The following is a 12,343-nucleotide window of genomic DNA, read 5'->3' on the forward strand; positions in this document are numbered from 1 at the left end:
TCTTCCCATCAACACTCTTTCCAGTTGAGGCTGAAATGTTGTTTGATTTCAAGAAGAAATTATATATAATTCCTGGGGCTAAAGGGATCAAAGGAAGGGGAGGGTTCAGGATATTGAATTGGATGATCAGCCATGATCAAAATGAATGGTGGAGCAGGCTTGAAGCGCTCAATGACCTCCTCCTGTTTCTATGTTTGCTCCTTTATCATCACATTTCATCATTATTCTCATATCTGTCCTAGAAGCAGGAGTTTCTGATTCTCATTTAGAATTCTGGCCTCACTTCGCAGGAACTTCAGTGAGATTCTGGTGTTCTCACTGCTCATCTCGAAAGGGAGAGTTTATCCGAATCCCAGCCTAGTTCCTTTGAGAGTGGGAGCGTAGAAGCTGCACTGACAGCAGACTGGATATTCCAGAGGGGGAGAGTTTGTGGCTGGAGTGAGCTCTCAGCTCACACACAGCTGGGGAAGCTGCTCTCTGTTTTTCCTGTGAGTCTGAGAGAGTCTAGATTCTCCTTCCTGTCAGAAGCTGCTTCCTCTGAAAGCTCAACAACAACAGCAGCAGCAGCAGAGGCCCAGGGCTGCGGAAAGCAGCCTGAACACAAAGCCTCCTGTCAGAGCCACCAGCTTTCTCTCAGACAGCAGCTCCCCCAGCGTGGCAGTCCCCCTCCCCTCACTGCCCCAGGCCTGCCTCTCCCCGACACAGTCCCCCGTCCTCACTGCCCCCCCCCACACTTCCCCGTCACTGTCTGCTTCAACCCCTCCCCCATTGCCCTCTCCCCCTTCACTGCTCCCTCCCACCTCCTCCTCACTGCCTGCCCCCTCCTCACTTCCCACCTTCTCCCCCACTGCCACCCCTCACTGCAAAACCCCTCAGTGCCCCCTCCCCCCACAGCCCCTCCCCCCACACACAGCCTCCTCCTTCACTACCAACCCCCCCACTGCCCCCTCACCCTCACTGCCCCTCTACCCGCTCACAGCCCCCTCACTACCCTCCCTCCCCCTCACCGCCCCCCTGCCCTCCCTCCCCCTCATTCTCCTCCTCCCCCTCACCCCCTCCTCCATCCCGCTCACCCCCTCCTCCCCCCACCCCCACCTCCTCCTCCCCCCCCCACCCCCACCTCCTCCTCCCCCCACCCCCACCTCCCCCCACCCCCACCTCCTCCTCCCCCATCCCGCTCACCCCCTCCTCCTCCTCACCCCCCCACTCCCCTCACCTCCCCCTCCCAACGCCCCCTTCCCTCTCCCCCCCACCGCCCTCACTCTCCCCCCCTCTCCCCCTCACTCTCCCCCCCTCTCCCCCTCACCGTCCTCCGTCTCTCCCCCCCCACCGCCCTCCCTCTCTCCCCCCCCACCGCCCTCCCTCTCTCCCCCATCTCCTCACCGCCCCCCCCACCGCCCTCCCTCTCTCACTCCCCCCCACCGCCCTCCCCCCTCTCTCTCCCCTCCCCCCTCTCTCTCCCCCCTCTCTCTCCCCCCTCACCGCCCTCCCCCCTCTCTCTCCCCCCTCACCGCCCTCCCCCCCTCCTCTCTCTCCCACCTCACCGCCCTCCCCCCCTCCTCTCTCTCCCCCCTCACCGCCCTCCCCCCCTCCTCTCTCTCCCCCCTCACCGCCCTCCCCCCCTCCTCTCTCTCCCCCCTCCCCCCCTCCTCTCTCTCCCCCCCCTCTCTCTCCCCCCTCCCCCCCCCTCTCTGCCCCCCCCCTCCTCCCCCCCCCCTCCTCCCCCCCCCCTCTCTCTGCCCCCCCCTCCCCCTCCCCCTCCCCCCCTCTCTCTGCCCCCCCCCTCCCCCTCCCCCCCTCTCTCTGCCCCCCCCCCCTCTCCCCCCCCCCCTCTCTCTGCCCCCCCCTCTCCCCCCGCCCTCTCCCCCCCCCTCTCTCTGCCCCCCCCCCCCCCCCCGGTATCGCTGTTGAAGCGGGCAGGCCGCAGGCTGAGAAAGAGGAAGCGGGTGTGAGAGAGACTGAGGGGGAGGGAGCTGAGCGGCGGAGCGGAGCGGGCTGACGATGGGACTCAGTGATCGGCTTCCGCGGCTCTGATCCGGGGCTCCGGGGGGAGTTTTGGGGTGAAGATGTCGGACCCGAGTTACTGGATGGAGCCGCCGATCCCCAGGAGCCGCTCCCTGAGCGGGAAGTTGCTGCAGCGCTCGGAGAGGTAACTACCCGGGGGGGGGGGGGAGTGTCTGTGTGCTCTAGACCCCCACCCCCCACAGCCCCCCCACCTTTCCATTGCCCCCCATCCCGCCTAACCCGTCCCCCATAACCCCCACCCTGTAGCCCACCCACCCCATAGCCCCCTACTTCCTTCCCATACCCCCTCTAAACCCCCACCCCCACCCCCACCCCATAGCCCCCTACCCCATACCCAACCACCCCATAGCCCCCTACATCATGCTCCCCAATCCTGTTAACCCCTACCCTATAGCCCCCTGTCCCATACTCCCAAACCACTTAACCCCCACCCCATACCCCACTACCCATACCCCCCTAACCCCCAACCTATAGCCTCTTACCCCATCCTGCCCACCCCATAGCCCCCTAATACCCCCAACACCCCCACCCCCCAACTCTCTCTTTCCCCACCCCCCCAACTCTCTCTTTCCCCACCCCCCCAACTCTCTCTTTCCCCACCCCCCCAACTCTCTCTTTCCCCACCCCCCCAACTCTCTCTTTCCCCACCCCCCCAACTCTCTCTTTCCCCACCCCCCCAACTCTCTCTTTCCCCACCCCCCCAACTCTCTCTTTCCCCACCCCCCCAACTCTCTCTTTCCCCACCCCCCCAACTCTCTCTTTCCCCACCCCCCCAACTCTCTCTTTCCCCACCCCCCCAACTCTCTCTTTCCCCACCCCCCCAACTCTCTCTTTCCCCACCCCCCCAACTCTCTCTTTCCCCACCCCCCCAACTCTCTCTTTCCCCACCCCCCCAACTCTCTCTTTCCCCACCCCCCCAACTCTCTCTTTCCCCACCCCCCCAACTCTCTCTTTCCCCACCCCCCCAACTCTCTCTTTCCCCACCCCCCCAACTCTCTCTTTCCCCACCCCCCCAACTCTCTCTTTCCCCACCCCCCCAACTCTCTCTTTCCCCACCCCCCCAACTCTCTCTTCCCCCCCCCCCGCCCCCCCCGCCCCCCCCGCAATACATCCTTTCCATTTCTATTTGTCTTCTGTTGCTCTGTATCCTCGTTCACTTCTGATAATCCTGCTTTATATTGTCTTCTCAGAGACCTTTATCTTTTCCATTTCTATCTTTCAGTTCTCTGTCGAGTGGCTCAGTCACTGCAATTATTGTCTCTTGACTTACAAAGTCTTCGACACAAAAATCAAGGTTCACTCTCCAGCGCAGTACTGAGAGAGTGCCACATTGTCAAAGGGTCAGCACTAAGGGAGTGCTGCATTATCAGAGGGTCAGTACTGAGGGAATGTCACACTGTTGGAGGGTCAGTGCTGAGGGAGTGCCGCACTGTCAGAGGGTCAGTGCTGAGGGAGTGTCGCACTTTCGGAGGGTCAGTACTGAGGGAGTGTCGCACTGTCAGAGGGTCACTACTGTGGCAGTGCTGCACTGTCAGATGGTCAGTATTGAGAGAGTGCCGTATTTTCAGAGGGTCAGTACTGAGAGAGGGCCGCGCTGTCAGAGGGTCAGCACTGAGGGAGTGCTGCACTATCAGAGGACCAATAGTGCGGGAGTGCTGCACTGTCAGAGGTTCAGTACTGAGGGAGTGCCGCACTATCTGAGGGTCAGCACTGAGGGAGTGCCGCACTGTCAGAGGGTCAGCACTGAGGGAGTGCCGCACTGTCAGAGGGTCAGCACTGAGGGAGTGCAGTAGCCCCAGTTGCCTTTTTCCCACTTGATTGACCTCCGACACCCACCCAGTTAATCAGCATTCCCAAGCATCCCTTATCATCGGTACCAATTTTATCTGATTTGTTTGTTGACTGTTTTTATCTGACTGAAGTTTGGTTTGGTTGATAACCGGGTTATTATAACCTTCAGCTATTGATAGGATTCAAGGTTGACAAGGATAGGCGCATTTGTAGGGTTAGGTTTAGACTTCATAGGTGTTTGATGCAGATGGAACTGTTGATCGGGATATTGCAGGAAGAAAATCCAGATTACATTCACTGTTAGACTTTGCTGTTTGATGGTTTAGTGAACTCTTTAACTCTTTGAGATCTTAACTTGGTTTCAGCTTTTGATAATTGATCCTGGGATGCCCTACCAGTTTTGAAGTTGTTGTGAAAATGCAGTTGTTGTTGTCGCTGGGTAACGGATTCTCTAGCTTCCACTTCTTCCATTTTTCTTGACTTATTTGCAATGTTGTCCCAGTTCACAATGTGGTGCTATTCTTTGCCCTCAGTGCCCAGCAGGACATCTTTGTCAGAATAACATTGGTGAAAGGGCAATGTAATGGAAGGGTGACCCAGACTCAAAACATTGACTCTAGTCTCTCTCCATAGATGCTATCAGACTTGCTGAGATTTTCCAGCATTTTCTGTTTTTGTGTTGAATGTAATGGAAGCGTTCAATGTGGTAAATGGAAGGCAGTGTTTCTGGTAACTGGGGCTTTAGTGCAAAGGGCCATACAGACAGCCTTTGTTCAAGATCTCACTTAGAAACAAGGACAGAAAAATCTCTTTCATACAAAGACTGTGAGGCAGTGGAGGGAGAAATAACAACAACTTATCTTTACACAGTGCCTGTAATAAAACATCTTTTCATAGGAATTTTACAAAACAAAGAATGAGTCTCATGGCAAGTGGTCAGGTGATCAAAGGTTTGAACAAAGAGGTAGATTTTAAGATACGTCTCAAGGCAGGAAAATGAGGTGGAGAAGAGACGAACGGTGACAATTTCAGAGTTTGAGTCAAGGGAACTGAATGTACAATCAATGGCGAAGGAATTGAAACTGGGCTTGCTCAAGAGGCCATAGTTCGAGGAGTGCAGACATCGAGAGTCTTATAGGGCTGGAGGAGATGATGTGGAGATGCCAGCATTGGACTGGGGTAGACACAGTAAGAAGTCTCACAACACCAGGTTCAAGTCCAATAGGTTTATTTGGCAGCAAAAGATGACGGAGCCAGAGAGGGGCTAGATGCTGCCATGAATCTTGCTGTGACGGAACAGGCCAATTCTCACTGCAGATATTTCAGCACATAGGGCGGGACATCTCAGGAAGTGGGTGGTGAATCTCTGGAAAAGGGTGGTGAATCTCTGGAATTCTCTGTCCATTGAAGTGGTGGAGGCTACCTCACTAAATATATTTAAGTCACGGGTAAATAGGTTTTTGACAGACAAGGGAATTAAGGGTTATGGGGAGAAAGCGGGAAAGTGGAACTGATCCACTTCAGATCAGCCATGATCTTATTGAATGGCGGGGCAGGCTCAAAGGGCTAGTTGGCCTACTCTTGCTCCTATTTCTTATGTTCTTATGAGATCCGGAGTATGGGATTGACTTCCTTCTCTTTACCAATGCTGTGTGTCATCATCAGGCATTGGGATTCTCAGCACGATGCAGCTTGATGAACAAGTTGTGGTCGTTTTGAATGATTGGTACAAAGCTCCTCCCAGTCATTAAGTCAATGCCGTGCTTCAAGGAGAGATTGAGAGTGACTTTGTCGTGTTTTCTTTGACCTCCCGGATTGCTGACCATTTGAGATTAGAGAAAGTAGGACTGGTGAGGAGCTGGTTTTTAACACATTTGGACGCAGTTTTCACTCTGTGGTTGATTTTGCTGGAATTTTGTCTGAATTGTTGTGGAGCTGGGTTCGTGAAGCATATTCGTGTTATTCAGCCATCTTCCCATTGCATTCGGAGGATGGGGCGAGGACATGGCTGGTGGAATTTCTCCAGCGCTTTGATGTTTCACTGATGTACAGTTGAGATCTTGGTGCAGTACAGGAGTGTGGTGACTGCAGCTAGTCTGTACACCAAGACCTTTGTCGACATGTGGAGGTCTGACGCTCGCTGCTGTAGCTTGGGGAAGGCTGAGCTGGAGCAGTTGGGGCTGGATCCCTCGTCAATGTGGCCTTTTGAGTGAGGTGACTCCGTCAACATATGCAGGAATATTTGGCTGGCTGGTTTGTAGAATCATTGAATCCCCACAGTACAGAAGGAGGCCATTTGGCCCATTGAGCCTGCACCGACAATAATCCCACCCAGATCCCATCCCCATAACCCCAAGTATTTACCCTGCTAATCCCCCTGATACTAATGGTCAGTTTAGCATGATCAATCAACTTAACCTATGCATTTTTAGACTTAGGGAGGAAACCCTCGCAGACCCAGGAGAAGGTGCAAATTCTACACAGTGACCCGAGGCTGGAATTGAAGCCAAATCCCTGGCATTGTGAGGCAGCAGTGCTAACTACTGTGCCACCATGCCGCCCCATAGCAAGTTACAACACTGAAACAGGCAGTTCAGCCCAAACAATTTGCGTTGGAATGTCTTTTCCACAAATTGTCAGCCATTAGCTTAAATCTTAATGGTTCGGGAATGATATGTTTTGACATTTTAGAGTCGTAGAGGTTTAAAGTTTAAAAGTTTACTTATTAGTCACAAGTAAGGCTTACATTAACATTGCAATGAAATTACTGTGAAATTCCCTAAGTCACCACAGTCTGATGATGCCTGAGAGGTTAATGCACCTAACCAGCGCGCCTTTCAGAATGCGGGAGGTAACTGGAGCACCCAGAGGAAACCCACGCAGATGCGGGGAGAACGTGCAAACAGGCAGTGACCCAAGACGAGAATTGAACCCGGGTCCCTGGCACTGTGAAGCAGCAGTGCTAACTACTGTGCCTACGTGCTGCCCACAGCATGGAAACCGGCCCTTCGACCCAACTTGTTCACGCTGCCCCTTTTTCAACTACTAAGCTAGTCACAATTGCCTGTGTTTGGCCTGTATCCCTCTCTACCCATCTTACCCATGTAACTGTCTAAACGCTTTTTAAAAGACAAAATTGTACCCGCCTCTACTACTACTACTGGCAACTTGTTCCAGACACTCACCACTCTCTTTGAAAAATTGCCCCTCTGGACCCTTCTGTATCTCTCCCCTCTCACTTTAAACCTATACCCTTTAGTTTTAGACTCCCCTACCTTTGGGAAAAGATGTTGATTATCTAGCTGATCTATGCCTCTTATTATTTTATAGACCTCTATAAGATCACCCCTAAGCCTCCTATGCTCCAGCGATAAAAGCCCCAGTCTATCCAGACTCTCCTTATAACTCAATCCATCAATTCCCAGTAGCATCCTAGTAAATCTTTTCTGCACTCTTTCTAGTTTAATAACATCCTTTCTATAATAGGGTGACCGGAACTGTACACAAATGTGGGCTTACCAATGTCTTGTACAACTTCAACAAGACGTCCCAACTCCTATATTCAATGTCTGACTGACGAAACCAAGCATGCCGGATGCCTCCTTCACCACTATGTCCACCTATGATTCCACTTTCGAGGAACTATGAATATGTACCCCTAGATCTCGTTGTTCTGTAACTCTCCCCGACGCCCTACCATTAACTGAGTAAGTATTCTTCTGATTTGATCGACTAAAACGCATCACCTCGCATTTATCTAAATTAATTTCCACCTGCCATTTGTCACCTAATGGCCCAATTGATCAAGATCCCATTGCAATCCTAGATAACCTTCTTCATTGTCCACTATGCCACCAATCTTGGTGTCATCTGCAAACTTACTAACCATGCCACCTAAATTCTCATTCAAATCATTAATATAAATGACAAATAATGGTGGACTCACCACCGATCTCTGAGGCACACCGCGGGTCACAGGCCTCCAGTTTGAAAAACAACTCTCTACAACCACCCACTGTCTTCCGTCATCAAGCCAATTTTGTATCCATTTAGCTATCTCAGCCTGGATCTTGTGAGATTTAATCTTCTGCAAGAACCTACTATGTGGTACCTTGTCAAAGGCCTTGCTAAAGTCTATGTAGACAACATCAACTGCACTGTCCTCATTTACTTTCTTGGTTACCCCTTCAAAAAACTCAGTCAAATCTGTAAGACATGATTTTCCACTCACAAAGCCATGCTGACTGTCCCTAATCAGTCCTTGTATCTCTAAATGCCTGTAGATCCTGCCTGTCAAAATATCTTCTAACTACTTACACACTACAGATGTGAGATTCACTGGTCCATAGTTCCCAGGCTTTTCCCTGCTGCCCTTTTTAAACAAAGACACAACATTTGCCATCCTCCAATCTTCAGGCATCTCATCTCGATGATTAAAATATCTCTGTTAGGGACCCACAATTTCTTCCCTAGTCTCCCACAATGTCCTGGGATACATTTCATCAGGAATTTGTCTACCTTGATGTGCTTTAAGAGTTCCAGCACCACCTTCTCTGTTATAAGTACAATCCTCAAGACATCACTATTTGTTTCCCAAGTTCCCAACATTTGTGCTTTTCTGAACAGTGAATACTGATGAGAAATGTTCGTTTAGGAACTCACCCATCTCTTGTGAATTTGCATAGAGATGACCTTGTTGATCCCTCCGAGGTCCTACTCTCTCCCTGGTTACTCTTTTGCCTTTTATATATTTGTAGAAGCTCTTTGGATTGTCCTTTGCCTTATTTGCCAAAACAATTTCATGTCCCCTTTTTGCCCTCCTGACTTCTCTCTTTACTCTGCTTCTATACCCTCTGTACTCTTCAAGGAATTCACTTGATCCCAGCTGCCTATGCATGTCACGTGCCTCCTTTTTCTTCTTTGACCAGGGCCTCAATATCCCGAGTCATCCACAGTTCCCTACTTCTACCACCCTTGCCCTTCACTCTAAGAGGAATGTGCTCACCCTGAACCCTGGTTAACACACTTTTGAAAGCATGCCACTTACCAGACTTCCCTTTGCCTTCCCGCAGACTCCCCCAGTTAACTGTTGAAAGTTCCTGCCCGATACCATCAAAATTGGCCTTGCCCCAATTTAGAATTTTAACTTTTGTGCCAGACCTATCATTCTCCGCATCTATCTTAAAAACTAATGGAATTATGGTCACTGGTCCCAAAGTGATCCCTCACTAACACTTCTGTCACCTGCCCTTCCTTATTTCCCAAGAGGAGGTCAAGTTTTGCCCCCTCTCTAGTCAGGCCATCCCATATACTGAATTCCTCCTGAATACACTCAACAAATTTCTCTCATCTAAGTCCCAGTCAATGTTGGGAAAAATTAAAATCTCCTACTACTACCACCCTATTTTTCTTGGAGCTATCTGTAATTTCCTTACATATTTGCTCCTCAATTTCCCACCGACTATTTGGGGGCCTATAGTACAACCCTATCAAAGTGATTTCCACTTCTTATTTCTCAGTTCAACCTATGTAGACTCAGTGGGCAAACTCTCCGACATATCCCCTCTCGGTACTGCCGTGATGCATGCAAGGATTGGCTGGGTTTCTTGAATGAAGAATTGAAGAGTTGAGAGTGGTTTGAAATCAGAGTAGAGGCCCTTTGGCCCAAAAATTGTGTCTGCAAAAGCTGTCAAGCATCTATCTATTCTGATCTCGTTTTCCAGCAGTTGCTCTACAGCCATGTTTGCAAGGGCATTTCAAATGGTCATCTAAATGCTTCTTAAATGTGAGGGTTCCCACCTCTACCACTCTTTCAGGCGGTGAGTTCCAGATTCCCACCACCCTCCAGTGAAAAAGGTTTTCCTCAAATCCCTACTAAGCCTCCTGCTCCTTAAGTCCACACCTGCTCTGGTTATTGACACTTCTACCTATTCTATCTATGTCCTTCATAATTTTGTACATCTCAATCAGATCTCCCCTCAACCTTCTCTGCTCTAAGGAATCTGAAGCATGTTATGTTCGGTTGAAATTAACTCCATTTTACTTCAATTGGAATTTCATACAGTGCATGTTACAGGTTTTGTATTTGACTTGTGCGATTTACTGGTCCAGTCCCCACCATCGTAATGAAGGGCTGGTAACAATATTGAGAGTGGTCACAAGATATGTGAATTGAGATTAACAGTTGGGTCTAGGATGTTTCCTTATTTTACCTAATATTTGGATCTTGAATTACACACAAAACCAAGGAGCAGAACCCAAATCGTCTCAGTTTCTCTTCGTAGCTGAAACCCCCAGCTCAGGGGACATGCTGGTGAATCTCCTCTGCAACCCCTCCAGTGCAATCACATCCTTCTGATAACGTGGTAACCAGAACTGCACACAGTACTCTAGCTATGGCCTAATGAGCTTTTTATGCAGCTCTGTCATAACCTCCCTGCTCTTATGTTTTATGGCTAATAAAGGCAAGTATCCCATAATGCCTTTTAACCATCTTATCTACCTGTCCTGCTACCTCCAGGGATCTTTGGACATGTATCCAAGATCCCTCTGGTCCTCTGTCCTGGCTTCCTGCTGTTCATTGTGTATTCCCTTGCCTTGTGAGACCTCCTAAAATGCATCACCTCAAACTTTTCAGGGTTAAATTCCATTTGCCACTGCTCTGCCCATCTCACCAGCCCGTCTATATCGTCCTGAAATCCTTCTCCTCGCTATTTACCACACCACCAATTTCTGTGCGATCTGCCAACTTACTGATCATATCCACATTCCTGTCTAGATCATTAATGTTCACCACAAACAGCAAAGGACCCAGCACCAATCCCTGTGGAACACCACTGGACATGGGCTTCCCATCACAAAAACAACCTTTGACCATCACCCTCTGCCTCCTGTCACTAAAACAATTTTGAATCCAGTTTGCCAAATTGCTCTGGATCCTGTGGGCTCTTAGCATCTTGATCAGTCTCCCATGCAAAACCTTATGAAATGCTTACTGAAGTCCGTGTAGACTACACCAACAGCATTGCCTCATCTACACACTTCGTCACCTCCTCGAAAAATTCAATCAATTTATTAGATGTGAACTCCTCCTGATAAAGCCATGCTGACTATCCTTCACTAAGCCTTGCATCTCCGTAATTAATTCTGTTCCTCAGAATTTTTTCCAGTAATTTCCCGACCACCGATGTTAGATCACTGGCCTGTAATTACTTGGTTTATCCCCACTTCCCCTTTTGAATAATGGTACCACATTAGTTGTTCTCCAATCCTCTGGCACCTCCCCTGTGGCCTGAGAGGATTTGAAAATTAGTGTCAGAGCTCCTGCAATCTCACCCTTGCCTCACACAGCAGCCTGGGACTCATCTTGTCTGACCCTGGAGATTTGCCCTCTTTTAAGCCTGCTAAAACTGCTAACACCACCTCCCACCCAACACTAATCTGTTCAATTCTATCACAGTCACATTCCCTGATTTCTGTATCTACATTGTCCATCTCCATAGTGACCACAGATGTAAAATATTCATTTGAAACCTCACCTATATCTTCCAGCTCCACATACAGCTTGCCACTTTGTTCCTAAGAGCCCTACACTTTCCCTGCTTCCCCTCTTGCCCAGAATATAAACCAGTTTGGGATTTTCCTTTATTTTACACTGTGTGTATTCATACTCCTCTTCACTGTCTGAATTCCGTTTTCAATTAAACCCTTGTATGATACTTCTTTTGGGCTTTCACTATTTTGACTCCCCTGCGTCTGCCATAAAACTTCCTTTTTTCCTTATCCAATCCAGTGGCGTTGTGGTATTGCCATTAGACTAGTAATCCAGAAATCCCAGGGTGTGATCTGGGGATCCAGGTTCAAATCCCATCATGGCAGATGGTGGAATTTGAATTCAATAAAAATACTAGAATTAAGAATCTACTAATGACCATGAAACCATTGTTGGAAAAACCCGTCTGTTCACCAATGACCTTTGGAGCGGGAATCTGCACCTTGTATAATTGAGACAAATATTCATTCAGCATTGGATTTTAGATAAGCAACATGGTAATTTAGAGATGGATGGGGTGAGGTAGAACTGGGTGCATGTGAAAACTAGTGTTTTTGGGTAATATAAATGAGAAATGGGAGGTGTGCTTGGAATACCAGAGGTAATGATGCGGGAACAGGAAGACAAGCCATTGGGACAATATTTTGACTCTAATTGGATAGATAAGAATGGGACCAGGTGAGAGCAATCCCATCCGATTGGATGACAATGGAGAGGGTTGGAGGAAGATAGTGTGGCCGACATGTCAAAGGTTGCAGGCAGGTCGAGAAGGGAAAGGTTACATTTTTGTCACAGAAACATGGGCTGTCATTTGGGTCTTTGGTAAGAATTATTTCAGTGCTGTTACAGGGTTGGAAATATGATTGGAGGAATTCAAGCACGGTGTTCTGGGAATCATTAGGTCAGAAGTGAGATGTTCGCTAATGTTCACTATCACCCGGATTCCTCAGATACTGAAGCAGTCTCTGGACAATA

The 12,343-nt window shown here is 49.5% G+C and overlaps 1 protein-coding gene across 1 annotated transcript in view; it reads left to right on the plus strand.

Annotated features, from left to right (window-relative positions):
* Positions 1 to 1,906: 1,906 nt before the first annotated feature.
* The window catches only part of LOC145358818 (microtubule-associated serine/threonine-protein kinase 3-like), an 85,406-nt gene continuing 74,969 nt past the window's right edge, over positions 1,907 to 12,343 (plus strand). Inside the window, exon 1 of the mRNA XM_080213130.1 lies at positions 1,907 to 2,149. Coding sequence (XP_080069256.1) covers positions 2,067 to 2,149 — 83 coding nt within the window. The 5' untranslated portion in view covers positions 1,907 to 2,066. The remainder of the gene's footprint in view (positions 2,150 to 12,343) is intronic.

This window comes from Carcharhinus amblyrhynchos, chromosome 26 (assembly GCF_965287045.1).
Source record: "Carcharhinus amblyrhynchos chromosome 26, sCarAmb.v2.hapA, whole genome shotgun sequence".
NCBI lineage: Eukaryota > Metazoa > Chordata > Chondrichthyes > Carcharhiniformes > Carcharhinidae > Carcharhinus > Carcharhinus amblyrhynchos.